At 44.4% G+C, this 18167-nt stretch overlaps 1 protein-coding gene across 1 annotated transcript in view; it reads left to right on the top strand.

Moving 5' to 3' along the window:
- LOC120933323 (dedicator of cytokinesis protein 6-like) overlaps positions 1 to 17590 on the top strand; it is a 73226-nt gene extending 55636 nt beyond the window's left edge. The window contains exons 2-7 of the mRNA XM_040346477.1: positions 854 to 944; positions 5027 to 5202; positions 7398 to 7466; positions 13170 to 13302; positions 16462 to 16674; positions 17548 to 17590. Coding sequence (XP_040202411.1) covers positions 854 to 944; positions 5027 to 5202; positions 7398 to 7466; positions 13170 to 13302; positions 16462 to 16674; positions 17548 to 17580 — 715 coding nt within the window. The 3' untranslated portion in view covers positions 17581 to 17590. The remainder of the gene's footprint in view (positions 1 to 853; positions 945 to 5026; positions 5203 to 7397; positions 7467 to 13169; positions 13303 to 16461; positions 16675 to 17547) is intronic.
- Positions 17591 to 18167: the final 577 nt, after the last annotated feature.

The raw sequence follows: 18167 nt of genomic DNA, 5'->3' as shown, positions 1-18167 counted from the left end.
GAACACATCTAGGGAACACATTTAACCCCTTAATTGCCCCCTAGTGTTAACCCCTTCCCTGCCAGTGCCATTTATACAGTAATCGGTGTCTATTTTTAGATCTGATTGCTGTATAAATGTCACTGGTCCCAAACAAAGTGTCTGATGTGTCAGTCACAATGTTGCAGTACCAAAAAAAATCGCAGATCACCGCCATTACTAGTAAAAATAAAAAAATAAATTATAATAATATAAATGTCATAGATCTCCCTCGCGCATGCTCCAGCCAATCACAGCGCTGGAGCGGCGATGCACGGAAGACACGCCGAGGCAAGATGACATCTCCCTCGGCCGGTGTGAACCAGGTATGTTCCCCTAACCTTGTTTCAAGGTAAGTATTTCATAATGAGCTAGTATGCAGTGCATACTAGCTCCTTATGGCTTTTGCTTTTCAGGTATGAACAAAAAAAAAAAAACAGCAGCGGCTTTACTACCGCTTAAAAGTAAAACTAAACCTTCCTATCGTTTTCAGCCAAGGAAGCTGCCATTTCTGTCTGTTTGATCTTCAACGAACATGGCCCGCACATGTGATCAGTTATGTGACCAGCCGATTGAAGGTTTGACAGTTTGGTTGAGGGTTCAACCAAAGTGACAGTTACGCCGGGAATGTAACTGTTAAAACTATGGGTTTAGTTCTGCTTTAAATCCAGAGAGCCAACATGATAGCCAAGGCAGCCCATGAATTTCACTATTGGTGGCCTTCAGTACCACCAAGAGAGTGATAAAGTTCTTCTTTTATAGAAAGGCCATCGTATAAGAAGAGCTGCCAAGGCCAAATGAAAAGAGTAATTAGACATTGTTGTTTCTGTTCCAGGACGGTGGCTGCAGAGGTTCGGAAGCAGGTCTCCAGAGAATATGGCGGGTCTCCACAACTTTCCAAGAAACGAGCAGGAAGTCAGCAATCGGTGAGTTTTCATGAGCCCCGACCAGTGTGATTGTTTGTTACTAATCTCTTCCATGGAATGTATGTCTGCTTCCTTACACTCCGATCACACAGTCTGATTATTGTGTTCCTTACCAGGCCTTACACGTTTATCCGCCCCTAAAAAGTGTATGTAAAGCCAAAACTTTTTTTTTTAAGGTTGGATGGAATAGAGTAGGGTTAGACCTGCCTGTTCTTTTCCCTGGTTGGGCGAGGTTTTTCAAATTTTGCAGATAATGCAAACAACGAACATTAAAGGGGTTGTAAAGGTTTGCTTATTTATTTTCTAAATATGTTCCTTTAAGCTAGTGCATTGTTGGTTCACTTGCCTTTTCCTTTGATTTCCCTGTTTCCATGTTTTTTTTCTTTGTCTGAATTTTTCACTTCCTGTTCTTCCTCAATAAGCTTACCCCCATCATCCGAGCGGTTCTGGCTGGGGGTTAGTCAGCATGCTCGCCCCCCCCCCCTTGGGACTACATCCCTGCAGGGAGACGCTGTGAACATACAGCGTCTCCCCGCGGGGATGTAGTTCCAAGGGAAGGGGCAAGCATGCTGACTAACCCCCAGCCAGAACGGCACACAGCGTCTCCCCGCAGGAATGTAGTTCCAAGGGAGGGGTCGAGCATGCTGACTAACCCCCAGGCAGAACGGCACACAGCGTCTCCACGCAGGGATGTAGTCCCAAGAGAGGGGGCGCGCACGCCGCTTTTCAGATCCCCTCCGGTTTTACATTTGGCACCTTTTAGGGGGGAGGGGGGAGCAGATACCTGTATAATCCAGGTATTTGCTTCCACTTCCTACGCCATGTCCGGTCCCTCCATTCTCCTTGCTTTCTTCTGGGAGACACACAGGTCCCAAAAGGCAGCAGAGACCAGTGAGATCACGCAGCACGACTCGCGCATGCACAGTAGGGAACCAGGCTGTGAATCAGTAAGGCTCCACTTCCTTATTCCCTTACCGAAGATGCCTCCACCTTGGAGCCGAGGGGCAGATCGGCTTCAGGTGAGGACATAGCGGGCCCCCTGGACAGGCAAGTGTCTCAATATTAAAAGTCAGCAGCTGCAGTATTTGTACCTCCGGCCTTTAAAGGGGTTGTAAAGGAAAACATATTTTTTCATAATAAGCATCCTTTACCTGCAGACATTCCTCTTTTCACTTCCTCATTGTTCGTTTTTGCTCAGAAGTTGCTCTATTTCTTCTCTGTTCTGTTCACTTCCTGCTTGTCTGATTTTACTGACCACCATGATGGGAGGCTTTACTGCGGTGGTCAGTAACGTGCTCACCCCTCCTGGGAACTACATCTGTGCAGCAGGACGCTCTTTACGTGTTAGAGACTTCAAGGAGGTGTGAATTACTGGGCGTGCCACAATGCATACTGGAAAATGTAGTTCTTACATGAATGAGCGATGCAAACCAGGAAGTGAATGAGAGAACAGAAACTAGAACGCCGGAGGTGATATAGATGAAGGAATTTAATAGGTATTTACTCGTTTTTTAACAGAATCATTACACTATTCTGTCTGTCTACCTTGCAGACATTAATTTTAGGCAAAACATTTTTTTCCTTTACAACCCCTTTAATTTTTTTTTAGGCGGAACTCTGCTTTAGCATGTAGTGGGGCATCTTTTAACCCCTAAAAACCCACACCACAGTGCTGAAAGTGCCTATACTGCACACAGTTATGGCGGGAGACTCTTTCAGGTGATTGGGTTGCATTCAGCGGGCAGTACTGCCTACCTTTTGCAGGTGAAGTGGTTGTGGAGTGGTAAAAATACGGCACAACCGTTGTCATCCCTACCCTTATTTCCTTTTTAACAACTTCCCCACTCACCCCCTGATCTTTTTTTGTCTATCTTTTTTTTTTTTTCATCTGAGCCTCAATTTCCACCCTTGTTAATCTGTATCTAGAACAATAAAGAAAAAAAACACTATAAAACAATAAAAACATCCCTAGAATCGACTGCTACTCTTACTAGACAGAGGACACACAAGCACACACAAAGATGACTATTGACATTCTGAACCATTGCTATGAATCCTCTTGTGGTATAGTAAAGGTGCCATAGGACTGTATTTGTATTTTATAAAAACTCAATAAAAACATTTTTGGAGCAGCCATTTTTATTAGTATTGTAAAGTATGTCCTCAGGCTTTGTAATACTTACTCTTCTTTTACTATGTAGCGAGTTGTTGAACAGGAAGTATGTATCATGCATGCTGTTGCTGCTGGGTCAGGGCCTTACTAAGTAGTAAGGAAAGGATGATAATGACAACCCTAAAGCTTGCACTAATCAAAACAAGCCAGAAATGACAGCTGCTCTTTATTTAACTTGACGGGTTGCTCTTAAAGGGGAATTATTGCACATTCCATGTTTTTTCTAAACGGCACTCAGATGGCAGAAGTACTGAACTGTATATTAACCACTTACTGACCTCCCCATAGCAGATATACTGCTACAGGGCGACCGTTCTGTGCAGAATCACATATATACAGTGAGTAGGGATGCACCGATACCAGAGTATCAATACTTTTCCTCAAGTACTCACCGATACCAATTACTGATACCTATTTTTACATTATTATTTTTTATTGTTTAAGGTGGAGAGGTGGGGAGGCGTGTGTTTGTTTAGGTTGGAGAGGTGGGGAGGGGTGTTATTGTTTAGGGTGGGGAGGGAGTTATTGTTGGGGGGAGGGGTGTTATTGTTTAGGGTGGAGAGGGGAGTTATTGTTTAGGGTGGAGAGGGGAGTTATTGTTTAGGGTGGAGAGGTGGGGGGGGGGGGGGTTCTTGCTCGAAAAACGCTTGAATAACGCTCAAACGCCCAGTGTGAAAGGGGCCTTAGGGTGGAGAGGAGGGGGGGTTCTTGTTTAGGGTGGGGAAGGTTATTGTTTTGGGCGGAGGGGTGAGGGAAAGGGGAGTATTTGGGAACCCAATCACTGCACTGTTAACACCCAGCAGACATGCCCTCCCCCTCCAAGCTTCTGCAGCAGTAAAGCCTGGCTCAGTTTAGGACACATTACTCACCAGGCAGGCAGATCTGTCACCCCACAGCCGCCCGCAGAGGAGCCCGAGGAGCAGAAGCACATTGCCGGAGGACACAAAAAGTGGCGTGGGAGGGGGCGGGGCTGGCACGAGAGGAGGAGTAGCTGATGCGAGGGGGCGGAGCCAGTGCAGGTCCACTGAAGAGAAGGGAAATCCCCACCGGCAGCTGAAACGTCATTGGTTGTTAAGGACGTGGCAGCCCAGCTCCTTAACAACTAATGACTGCCTGACAACAGCAGTATAATAAAGAAAACAAACTTTGATCACCAACAAAGCCATCCTTGAGAATCTGGTCCATTAAAGCGCTAAAGTGGAACCTTTTGGGGGGGGGGGGGGGGTGCGGGGAGAGGATACCTCTCTTTGATGGGTATCCTTTCCCACTTCTGGGAGCCTCAGCCGCGGATGGTGACATCACAGGTGGGGCTCCGGCCGCCAAGCCAGTAGGAGAGAGGAGCGGGCCCCGCACATGCGCAGTAGGGTTCCCGGCGACCTGTAATGGCGGTGTCGCCGAAATCGCTGGACTCCAGGACAGGTAAGTGTCTTATTATTAATAGGCCGCAGCTGCAGTGCGTGTAACTGTGCCTAGAGTGCAATGATGTAACCAATCTGCTGCGTGCAGGAGGAAGCATTTCCTCAGTCTCCTCTCCCTCAGCGATTAGACTGCAACATTTGTAGCAAGTCACCAAGGAAGAGACTGTTGCAGGAGCTGGTTGTGTTAGACATTTGTGAACACAGCTGAGAACTGTACAAGCACAAGAATTTACATGATTGTGTCATCTCTGAGCAATCATCTAAGTCCAGGGAGTAGCTGGTGAATCTGGTTGATGCCTCAACAAATATGGTTCTGTTCTTCTGATGGGAAAAGCCGGCATTGCCAGGGGGAACTTGGTGAGAGATTTGCACATTACTGAGCTTGTATGCACTTAACATGAAAACGGGTCTGTCTCAATACACGGAGAAGCTACATACTGTATTACTTGCCCTTTAATCCCTATGTGTTTTTTTCATCCTTTTAATTACAGATCCCCCTGACGGATGTGGTGGATCCTCTGGATTTTGAGGAGTTTCTCACTTGTCACCCCCCTGAATCAGACTACGAAGCCCTCAGAGACTTGTATGACTTCCCCGCTGATGACATTGAGATCTTATATGAGCCCAGAGAATGCCGCACACTGGAGCCAGCAGCCCCGGAGGAAGGGTAAGACATGTTAATACAAAATTTTTCTTTGGGCAGGGCATGTAGACAACACAATTAATTAAAACTGAATTCCTGGCATGACGATTATTACATCATTACATTGGTTCAGCTTGGGGTTATGTAACTCTGGATATACCATTTGTAGACAATAACAAAAGGAAAGAGAGCTCAAATCCGCTTTAGTGTAAAACAGCTTTAATTAAGTAATATTGCCCCTTGGCGCTGGTTGCCGCCGGGAAGTGAAGGGGCTTATGGCCACGTGACCAATCGGCGGTCACATGATCGTAAAAGTCCCGATCGTCATTCTGTAAATTGCCGGTCACTGTGCCAGGAGCACGCAAAGGCACGCGCTCTCGGCACAGCACTGTCGGCGCTAATGCACACAAATATGGGGCTGCTTGGCCGCATATTTGTGTGCGCTTGGTGGCAAGAGGTTAAAAACACTTCAACCTATGCACACACATTTGTTATAGATGTCAGCAGCTTGTAAAAAAAATATCTGGGGTCCCTCCTTTTCCCCCCCTGAAAGAACCCGGCAGGGGAGAAAACCGCGACCCTTTGTGATTGCTGCCTGGATACTGACAGCCCTTACAGAGCAAAGACATGGCATATAAAGCAGGGGTCTCAAACTAGCGCCACCCCTCCAGCTGTTGCAAAACTACAAGTCCCATGAGGTATTGCAAGGCTGAAAGTTACAAGCATGACTCCCACATGATGGGACTTGTAGTTTTGCAACAGCTGGAGGCCGCCAGTTTTTGAGACACCTGATCTACTGCCTATTGCAAATGCGCCTCATCCAGCCAGCACTGCACTCTATCCGCACAGTAACCCACGAACAACAGACGGGAGGGGGATGACGTCAGAACGTTGCAATGATGCCGCGTTTCGGAGGCAGGGCCTCCTTTATCAAGTCATGCCCAATAGAGAAAACCCAGGGCACCCTGTGTGGCCAACACATTCAGATGGTGGGTCTATATATATATATATATATATATATATATATATATATATATATATATATATATATATATATATATATATATATATATATATATATATATATATATATATATATATACACACATAATATACACCATACCTGTGGTGTCCCGCTGGAAATTAGTGTACGTAGTTAGTCAGGTTGAAAAAAGACACAAGTCCATCCAGTTCAACCACAAAAAATAAAAAAACAAAATAAAAAACACAGTAAAATCCTATACACCCAACTCCATACCCACAGTTGATCCAGAGGAAGGCAAAAAACCCCAGCAGAAGCAGTGTAGTGTAGTAGGTTTAGCTACTCCAGTAGCTTCTGGGTCCCATGCTGAGCAACTTCCCTGCCACGGTATGAACACAGGAGCTTGCTTGTTAGACATAGGCACCACTCAGGGAACACTTTGCATTTTGTCAGTGAATGAAAATGTTTTCTGATTGGGCTAGGTGGAGAGCTAGGGTAGCGATGTCACAATTTCCACCTCATCCAATCCGAGAACACTTTGCATTCATTGAGAAAATGAAACGTTTTCTCTGAATGGTGCTTGTTCTGAGCGAGCGACCTGCGCCTACTACAGTGATATCCAGCTTCCACAGGCATTCCACAGGTACGACACATACATTGTGACATGAGATTTGTATAATAATTGCCATACCTAAACTTGAGCTTTCACATTAAGAGCCCTTTCACACTGTGCCACCCCTAGCGTCGGCGGTAAAACGCTGCTTTTTTTAGCAGCGCTTTACCGTCGGATTTGAGATGCTATTCGGCCCGCTAGTGGACGCTTTTAACCCCGCTAGCGGCCGAAAAAGGGTTAAAACCGCCCGCAAACCGCCGCTACAGTGAGGTCTTGCCAGCGGTACGGCAGCACTGCCCATTGACTTCAATGGGCAGGAGCGAATGCGCTCCAAAGAAGCTGCCGACAGGACTTTTTCTGATGCCCTGCCAGCGCACCACTCCAGTGTGAAAGCCCGAGGGCTTTCACACTGGAATGTAGGAGCAGCTGTTTTAGGGTGCTTTGCAGGCGTTATTTTTAACGCTGTAAAGCCTGCAAAACGCCCCCAGTGTGAAAGGGGTCTTATTAATGGGAATACAAAAAATGTAGCAGTTGAATTTCTCTAGATCTGCAATCCTTTGGAGGATAAAAACCTCCTCCCACAATATCAATGATGTATCCATCAGCATGTGTCTCTTGTTACAGGAAGCTGGATGCTCGGGTTCGTGATGCACTCAAAGTTTATACCCATGACTGGGTGATTGTACAGAGGAGGTACGTAATGATAAATCCCATAAATTGCACACAATACATCAACACGAGTATAGTTTCACCATGTAGGAAAAGGTTTCCCTTGCGTGCAGCAAAGATGTCTCTTGAAATATGTTCAAGTGGCCCGTTGAAAACTGTTTCCAGTAGGTGGAAGTCTTCTCATCCTTATTGACTAGTGTCTGGTTATTTACAGTTGTGCTCATAAGTTTACATACCCTGGCAGAATTTAGAATTTCTTGGCTATTTTTCAGAGAATATGAATGATAATGCAAAAACATTTCTTTCACTCATGGTTAGTGTTTGGCTGAAGCCATTTATTATCAATCAACTGTGTTTAATCTTTTTAAATCATAATCACAACAGAAACTACCCAAATGACCATGGTCAAAAGTTTACATACCCCAGTTCTTAATACCGTGTATTGCCCCCTTTTAATATCAATGACAGCTTGAAGTCTTTTGTGGTATTAGTGGATGAGGCTCTTTATCTTCTCAGATGGTAAAGCTGCCCATTACTCTTGGCAAAAAGCCTCCAGTTCCTGTAAATTCTTGGGCTGTCTTGCATGAACGGCACGTTTGAGATCTCCCCAGAGTGACTCAATGATATTGAGGCCAGGAGACTGAGATGGCCACTCCAGAACCTTCACTTTATTCTGCTGTAGCCAATAACAGGTCCACTTGGCCCCGTGTTTTTTTATCATTGTCATGTTGGAATGTCCAAGTACGTCCCATGCGCAGCTTCCTGGCTCATGAATGCAAATGTTCCTCCAGGATTGTTTGATAACATACTGCATTCCATACATTTTGAACAAATTTTCATTGCCTTTGTAGCTCACACAACCCCAAAATATCAGCGACCCACCTCCGTGTTTCACAGTAGGGATGGTGTACCTTTCATCATAGGCCTTGTTGACTCCTCTCCAAATGTAGTGTTTATGGTTGTGGCCAATTTAGGTCTCATCACTCCAAATTACTTTGTGCCAGAAGGTTTGAGGCTTGTCTCTGAGCTGTTTGGTGTATTGTAAGCGGGATACTTTGTGGCATTTGCGTAGTAATGGCTTTCTTCTGGGGACTTGACTTCAAGTGCCTCCTTATTGTGCATCTCGAAACAGCCACACCACATGTTTTCAGAGAGTCCTGTATTTCATCTGAAGTTATTTGTGGGTTTTTCTTTGCATCCCGAACAATTTTCCTGGCAGTTGTGGCTGAAATTTTAGTTGGTCTACCTGACCGTGGTTTGGTTTCAACAGTACCCCTCATTTTCCATGTCACTTTGGGCCCAATTTGGATATTTTCACTTAGGGGTGTACTCATTAATGGCTGTGTGTTGAGTTATTTTGAGGGAATGGCAAATTTACACTGTTGTGCAAGCTGTACACTCACTACTTTACATTGTAGGAAAGTGTCATTTCTTCAGTGTTGTTACATGAAAAGAGATAATAAAATGTTTACAAAAATGTGAGGGGTGTACTCACTTTTGTGAGATACTGTGTGTGTAATAAACAAATATATATATATATATATATATATATATATATATATATATATATATATATATATATATATATATATATATATATATATATATATATATATACAGTGAGGAAAATAAGTATTTGAACACCCTGCTATTTTGCAAGTTCTCCCACTTGGAAATCATGGAGGGGTCTGAAATTGTCATCATAGGTGCATGTCCACTGTGAGAGACATAATCAAAAAAAAAAAATCCAGAAAATTTATGATTTTTTTAACTATTTATTTGTATGATACAGCTGCAAATAAGTATTTGAACACCTGTCTATCAGCTAGAATTCTGACCCTGAGCCTAGGTTCACACTGCTGCGAATTCAAAATCGCGGTAAAATGCGCGATTTTACCGCGATTTCGCGGCCGCGATTTTGCCGCGATTTGCCGCGATTTCGGCCGCAATTTAATGTAAATCGCGGCCCGAAATCGCAAAAAGTAGTACAGGAACTACTTTTTGAAATCGCAGATGCGGTGTCGCACTGATTAGGACAGTGCCATTGCTGACAATTGCCGCCGATTTGAGATGCGATTTGACATGTCAAATCGCATCTCAAATCGTTCCAAATCGTACCCAGTGTGAACCAGGGCTCAAAGACCTGTTAGTCTGCCTTTAAAATGTCCACCTCCACTCCATTTATTATCCTAAATTAGATGCACCTGTTTGAGGTCATTAGCTGCATAAAGACACCTGTCCACCCCATACAATCAGTAAGAATCCAACTACTAACATGGCCAAGACCAAAGAGCTGTCCAAAGACACTAGAGACAAAATTGTACACCTCCACAAGGCTGAAAAGGGCTACGGGGAAATTGCCAAGCAGCTTGGTGAAAAAAGGTCCACTGTTGGAGCAATCATTAGAAAATGGAAGAAGCTAAACATGACTGTCAATCTCCCTCGGACTGGGGCTCCATGCAAAATCTCACCTCGTGGGGTCTCAATGATCCTAAGAAAGGTGAGAAATCAGCCCAGGACTACACGGGAGGAGCTGGTCAATGACCTGAAAAGAGCTGGGACCACCGTTTCCAAGGTTACTGTTGGTAATACACTAAGACGTCATGGTTTGAAATCATGCATGGCACGGAAGGTTCCCCTGCTTAAACCAGCACATGTCAAGGCCCGTCTTAAGTTTGCCAATGACCATTTGGATGATCCAGAGGAGTCATGGGAGAAAGTCATGTGGTCAGATGAGACCAAAATAGAACTTTTTGGTCATAATTCCACTAACCGTGTTTGGAGGAAGAAAAATGATGAGTACCATCCCAAGAACACCATCCATACTGTGAAGCATGGGGGTGGTAGCATCATGCTTTGGGGGTGTTTTTCTGCACATGGGACAGGGCGACTGCACTGTATTAAGGAGAGGATGACCGGGGCCATGTATTGCGAGATACTGTATTTGGGCAACAACCTCCTTCCCTCAGTTAGAGCTTTGAAGATGGGTCGAGGCTGGGTCTTCCAACATGACAATGACCCAAAGCACACAGCCAGGATAACCAAGGATTGGCTCTGTAAGAAGCATATCAAGGTTCTGGCGTGGCCTAGCCAGTCTCCAGACCTAAACCCAATAGAGAATCTTTGGAGGGAGCTCAAACTCCGTGTTTCTCAGCGACAGCCCAGAAACCTGACTGATCTAGAGAAGATCTGTGTGGAGGAGTGGGCCAAAATCCCTCCTCCAGTGTGTGCAAACCTGGTGAAAAACTACAAGAAACGTTTGACCTCTGTAATTGCAAACAAAGGCTACTGTACCAAATATTAACATTGATTTTCGCAGGTGTTCAAATACTTATTTGCAGCTGTATCATACAAATAAATAGTTAAAAAAATCATACATTGTGATTTCTGGATTTTTTTTTTTTGATTATGTCTCTCACAGTGGACATGCACCTACGATAACAATTTCAGACCCCTCCATGATTTCCAAGTGGGAGAACTTGCAAAATAGCAGGGTGTTCAAATACTTATTTTCCTCACTGTATATATATTAGGGCTGGGGAAAAAATCGATTTGAATCGAGTTGGGAGGGCAAATCATTTCAGATTTTGGCTAAATCGATTTTTTTTTTTCCTCATAGGACCGGCGCTCCGCGGACTAGGCTGAAACCGCGGCCTCGCCTAAAAAATCCTGCCCACAGCTCGCCGCGATCCTGGGAAAAGCCTGCGAGGCCGGACGACGCTCGCGGTCTTTTCCCAGGATCGCGGCGAGCTGCGGGCAGGATTTTTTAGGCGAAGCAGCGGCTTCAGCCTAGTCCGCCGCCTTTTCCCAGGACTAGGCCAAAGCTGCAGCCTCGCCTAAAAACTTAGGACCGGCGCAGTGTCCATCAGTGAAAAGAAACTCGATTCGACTCGTTTTTTTTTTTTTTTTTTTAAATCAGATTTTTTTGGGGCCCAAACTCGCCCAGCCCTACTATATATTTATATACTGCGACCCAATTCCTCTGCCAAAGCTCTACCAAAGAGTTCTATGACCAGATTTGGGATGGAGTCTCCATGATGGGTATTATTTTGCATGGTTTAAGCCCCATACACACTGTTTGGGTTTCTGCAGATTTTTTGTCTTCAAATTTACCAAAACCATATACAGTGAAACCTTGGATAACGAGCATAATCCGTTCCAGGAGAATGCTCATAATCCAAAGCATATCAAAGCGAGTTTCCCCATAGAAGTCAATGGAAACCAAAATTATTTGTTCCGCATTGACTTCTACCGCATGTGGCAAGAGGTGGGGGGGCGGAGAGCCTCAGAAATACTTGGGACAGCTCTGGGACGGAGTATTTCAGAGTTTTTCTGAGTATTTCCGATCTGCTCCGGCACCCCCGCACCTCTGGCCAATTGCGGTACTGCACACCAATGCGGCTTGAATCCTGCTTGTTTTGCGAGACAACACTCGCAAACCGATCGGCATCGGGATAAAAAAATAAATAAAAATGCTCTTATTGCGAAAACGCTTGTTGACCGCGTCTTTCGTAAACCAAGGTTCCATTGTATACACAAGTCTCAAAGTCAGATTGCAAACTACTGCGATCCAATTCCTCTGCCATAGCTCCACCAAAGAGTTCTATGAGCAGATTTAGGATGGCGTCACCATAATGGGAGTTATTTTGCATGGTTTAAGCCCCATACACACTATTAGATTTTCTGAGGATTTTTGTCTTCAGATTTACCAAAATCATATAATATGAGGTCAAACTTTAAGGGCCAGATTCTGAAAGGACTTAAGACGGCGCAGCGCCATGTACGCCGTCGTAAGTCCTAATCCGACCCGTCGTATCTATGCGCCTGATTCTTAGAATCAGTTACGCATAGATATCCATTAGATCCGACAGGCGTAAGTCTCTTACGCCGTCGGATCTTAACTGCATTTTTTTTTTGACCGTTAGGTGGCGATTCTGTCGTATTCCGCGTCGAGTATGCAAATTAGCTAGATACGCCAATTCCCGAACGTACGCGCGGCCGACGCAGTAAAGTTACGACATTTACGTTAGGCTTTTCCCGGCGTATAGTTGCCCCTGCTATGTGAGGCATAAGTGCGGCGTAACAATGTTAAGTATGGCCGTCGTTCCCGAGTCGAAATTTGAAAAAGTTGCGTCGTTTGCATAAGTCGTCCGTGAATGGGGCTGGACGTCATTTACGTTCACGTCGAAACCAATGACGTCCTTGCGGCGTACTTTGGAGCAATGCACACTGGGAAATTCCACGGACGGCGCATGCGCCGTTCCGCAAAAACGTCAATCACGTCGGGTCACAGTAGTTTTACTTAAACACGCCCCCCTGATCCAAATTTGAATTAGCGGGCTTACGCGGCCGATTTACGCTACGCTGCCGCAACTTACGGAGCAAGTGCTTTGAGAATACAGCACTTGCCCGTCTGACTGAGAATCTGGCCCTAAGAGTTTAAATTTGTATGGAATCAGGCAGGCCCTTGCACTAAATGGTTTTGGTAAATCTGAAGACAAAAATCTGCAGAAAATCGAATAGTGTGTATGGGGTCCTATTACATTGAATGAGATTTTGAAAGACAGAAACATTACACAAGATTAGAGACCTACTATAGTAGAGATGGCATGTCATCCACTGAGGGCTTTGGGGTTATTTTTGCAGATCTTGCACTTCTTTGAAATGAAAGTGGTACTTAAAGTGCAGTTGTCCCTTATTATTATCACTCTGGTTTTCTGTAAATAGGTCTCAGAGTCTGAGCACGGCGTACACTCCCATCACCGCAGAACGCCAGCGACAACGGCAGAAAGCTCTGAACCGACAGTTGTATGAGCTGGATGAGGCCTCCGAGGATAGGGGGGTTCCTCCCGAGGAGCAGGTAACTCAATGTAAAGGATTAAAGCTGAACTCGTGCCAAATGGGTAAATACACTGCTGGGATACATATATGGGAGCTTTTTTTTCTCCTGTGAGTGGATTTGGACTTTTGTATTTCTGTCCATCCAGTTCTAACATTTACACAACGCTGCCACCCTGCCAGACCGCAGAACATGGCTGGTGACCTGGTCACCAATTTTTCAAACCCGGGCACCCCTTCTATATACTCCCATGTTAAACGTCTAGTCATGGGCACAGTGAGGCATGCAGATGGACACCCTAGGCTTATACTCAAGTCAATAAGTTTTCCAGTTTTTTGTGGTAAAATTAGGTGCCTCGGCTTATATTTGAGTATATACGGTACATGATACAGCAGGCACATATCAGGAATATGAGGCGTTGGGGTTACAAACGCTTAAAATAAGACCTATGAGTACTGCAGGGCAACGTCCTATTCAAGTCGCTGTGACGTTGCTGGCAACCAGCCACTAATTTCTACTGCCTGGCTAAAAACAGCCACAGGGGAAGGGCCACATGGGTCATCTGGGTGTGTTTAATGAAGACCGAGGGGGGGGGGTTCTTCCCTGGGCACTGATGGGCACCGATGAAGAGACACTAATATGCTGCACTGACAGTGCTGAGGAAATCAAATGCTGATAACCCGATCACATGATAAAGAGACAACATCAGTGGCCATTTACCTGATCGGTAATGCGCTGTCTCTATGGGATAATATGACTTCCTCTCAGAAACTAGGGATGGCCCGTCCATTAGGGGGACTGACCCCTCTCTCTAGGCCACCCCCCTATATGAAATGGATAGCTTCATGCATAGCGTGAAAGCTATCCACCGCCGCCGCGGCCACCCCCAGTTCATGCGTCCGGCCCCTTTCATGGCACCGGGCGTTTGAATTACAGTGGCCAGGGTTTATTTTGAAGAACCTGATTAGAGCCTGAGGTAGTTGGCAATCCTCACACTGTTTTTTAAAATGTTACATCGATGGATTAGTTATCCTTTATAATTTACTGCTGTTCAGGGGCTCTGGGCTTCAACAAAATGGCAGCCTCCAGCAAGAAGAAGCAGGAACAATGCTGGAGGCAATTTCAGCAGACAAGATTTTGGTAGCATAATTATTAATGTGGAATAGAACAAAAATATATATATATTTTTTTCAAGATGTTATGGGTAAAGTTCTGCTTTAAATAGCTCCAGATTTAACACTTCCATATCGGGCCTATTCTGTCACTCCTACATGTAAAAATCATATTATTTTTTGCTAGAAAATTACTCCGAACCCCCAAACATTATATGTTTTTTAGCAGGACACCCTAGGGAATAAAATGGCGGTCATTGCAACTTTTTATCTTGCACACTATTTGCGCAATCATTTTCAAACGCCTTTTTTTGGGGAAAAAAAATTGTTTCATAAATTAAAAAATAACAAAACAGTAAAGTTAGCCCCATTTTTTCTAATTTGAAAAATGATGTTACTCCGGGTAAATTGCGCCGCACTCATGGAATGGTGCCAAACTTCAGTACTTAAATCTCCATAGGCGACGCTTAATTTTTTTTTACAGGTTACCAGTTTAGAGTTACAGAGAAGGTCTAGTGCTAGAATTGTTACTAACGCTCTTACGCACGTGACGATACCACATGTGTGGTTTGAACGGCGTTTACATATGTGGGCGGGACTTATGCGTGTGTTTGCTTCTGAGTGCGAGCTACTGGGGACAGGGGCGTTTTTAAATATTTATTTTTTATTTTTACACTTTTTATTTTTACACTTTTTATTTTTTTACACTTTTATTCCTATTACAATGTAATAGGAATCTATTGTAAGAGGTCCTCTTTATGGAGAGATGCTGGGTCAATAAGACCTCACATCTCTCCTCCAGGCTGTAAAGCATGAGATCGAGAAAAAAAATTCACCGATCTCATGTTTACTAGCCGCGATCACGGCTTTGTTTACATCCGAGGCCCGGACGTGACGTCATAACGTCGCACTCGGGCCTCTGACGGTCATAGAGATGACCGGTGATCACCTGGTCACCGGAAATCTCTATGGCAGTCGTCTGGCGCCAGCCGATTCTTTCTCCGGGTCCCCGATGGCACGGAAGAGCCAGAGAAGCACCGGATGGCGGCGGGAGGGGGTAACATCCTCTCCCGTCCTCTGTAAGAACAATCAAGAGGTGGAACTGCCGCTATGATCATTCTTATTGTGCGCAGAATCGCTGGCTGAAAATAATGATATCTGAATGATGCCCGTAGCTGCACCCATCATTCAGAATCCCCCCCCCCCCCCCCCCCCCCCGAAAGTCAAGGACGTCATGACGTAATGCAGGCGGGAAGTGGTTAATAAACACATAACTGCATTGATTGGAACTTTGTTATGTCTGCCTGATGATCAACTTTATAGTGAAAAATTATTCTTTTGGATAGACAAGAAAAGCATTGAATCTTTGTTAAAAAAAAAAAAATTCCGGAGACACATAAGGCATTGCTGTGTTTTCTGGATTGTACTTTGCTTCTATTCTTAAGTAGAAGCCATTAGGGAGGCCGACACACAATCTCATCAGCAGTCTTTGTGAATTCCCCATAGCAAAAGATGCAGGATTGCACTCCAGAGAGGGGAGGTAGGTGACTCCGCTCACAGCAGGGCCCTGGTGTCATCAGTACAGGAATTGAGAGAAAGTTTCCCACAATTTCCCAGTTTGCAGTAAAAACATATATATTTTTTTTTAATCTTTGCCCTACAAAGAAAAATGGTTGAGTTCTGCTTGTCTATATAATAATAGAATATGGAGGGTATAATAAAATCTCTAAAATGGTATTATACAGCCGTTCAGCTTGGTTTCTTGGCTCAGGGTTGGCTGAAAATATGCCAAGGTGACTCCTGACACAAGAGAACCTGTGCTTTACCAGTACAGAATGTTATATTTACCTTCCTCTTGTTCTCCTACCACTGTCCTCTGCCAGAAGTGAAGAAAGAAAACCCTTTGGGCTGCTGTCTCCTCTCCTTGTACCCATGTGACGGCGCTGGGCCAATCACCAAACAGCAGCACTCGTATGAGTGCAGTAGGTTCATTACTGTTGTGAATAAAGGTACAAGTTGGGTGGAAATACCTCCTAAAATTCAAATGTTTCTTTTTGGCACATCATAGGAGGAGAAAAAAAGAGCATCTACATCGATGGATGAGACCCCCCGGGGCAGTTGGGCTTCTAGTATATTTGACCTGAAGAACTCTTCTCCAGATCCAATACTGCCAGGTCTGCTGGAGAGGACACCACCAGAAGAGGTGGACAGGATGAACGATGAGCAACGTAGAGAGAACCGACACCATCACATCCTCGCTCTCTATCCAGCTCCTGATGAGGTGACACTAACTTCCTGGTACCCATTTCCTGAGTATCCTATCCCCCTGTAATATCTTATTTTAGTAACCCGGCTCCTTAGTGTCTTATTACCCCTGTAATATCTTATTACAGTAACCCAGATCCTGAGTGTCTTATTACCCCTGTAAAATCTTATTACAGTAACCCAGCTCCCGAGTGTCTTATTACCCCTGTAATATCTTAGTACAATAACCCAGCTCCTGAGTGTCTTATTACCCCTGTAATATCATATTACAGTAACCCGATTCCTGAGTGCCTTATTACCCCAGTAATATCTTATTACAGTAACCCGGCTCCTGAGTGTCTTATACCCCTGTATATCTTATTACAGTAACCCAGCTCCTGAGTGTCTTATTACCCCTGTAATATCTTATTACAGTAACCCGGCTCCTGAGTGTCTTATTACCCCTGTAATATCTTATTACAGTAACCCAGCTTCTGAGTGTCTTATTACCCCTGTAATATCTTATTACAGTAACCCAGCTCCTGAGTGTCTTATTACCCCGTAATATCTTATTACCGTAACCCAGCTCCTGAGTGTCTTATTACCCCGTAATATCTTATTACAGTAACCCAGCTCCTGAGTGTCTTATTACCCCGTAATATCTTATTACAGTAACCCAGCTCCTGAGTGTCTTATTACCCGTAATATCTTTATTACAGTAACCCAGCTCCTGAGTGTCTTATTACCCCGTAATATCTTATTACAGTAACCCAGCTCCTGAGTGTGTTATTACCCCTGTAATATCTTATTACAGTAACCCAGCTCCGAGTGTCTTATTACCCCTGTAATATCTTATTACAGTAACCCAGCTCCTTTTTCCTCTATAGTCATGAGTTCTCTTTTGCCATAGGATGAAGCTGTGGAGAGAGATCGTCGTTCCTGAGGTGCCCAAGAGCACTTTGGTCAAGAGGATCTGGTTGAAGTGCATATCACTCAATGTAAGCATTGTTTTGGTTGTGCAGAATAGTCTCCGCGCTATGGAGGATCAAAACAATCCAAAATAAATGAATACTTCTATTTACCAAAAAATCTTACATTCAGCAATGCCATGTATGTATTATCTCTCACTGCTGCCACCATAAAAAATGTACAAACAAAAGTACTCAAAGTAAGTGAATTCTCACTCCAAAGTAGCGCTGTGATTTGTATTCCATTATAGGCTTTCACCCATAGTAACCAAAAAGTCCATAAATAAAGTCCACCAAAATAGTGCAAACTAAATGAGTTGAACTCTTCTCCCATTGAGATAACTGTCAATCACACACCATGTACACTCGCCAAATCACAATGCATCCTACTTTCATGGTTGGCATAAACGCTTATAAGAAATTCCAAATGTTCAGGTATAGAATGTCACCAAGTATTTCTCCAGAATTCATAAATGGCCATTGTCATGTGAAAAAAGCAAAGATATTCTCCAATGGTACAGTCAGTGGTGGCCCGTTAATGCAGGGCGCATGGGCGCCGCCC

Source organism: Rana temporaria, chromosome 3 (genome assembly GCF_905171775.1).
Source record: "Rana temporaria chromosome 3, aRanTem1.1, whole genome shotgun sequence".
Classification (NCBI taxonomy): domain Eukaryota; kingdom Metazoa; phylum Chordata; class Amphibia; order Anura; family Ranidae; genus Rana; species Rana temporaria.
The sequence above is the reverse complement of the archived record's forward strand: the minus strand, read 5'-3'. Positions and strand labels throughout refer to the sequence as shown.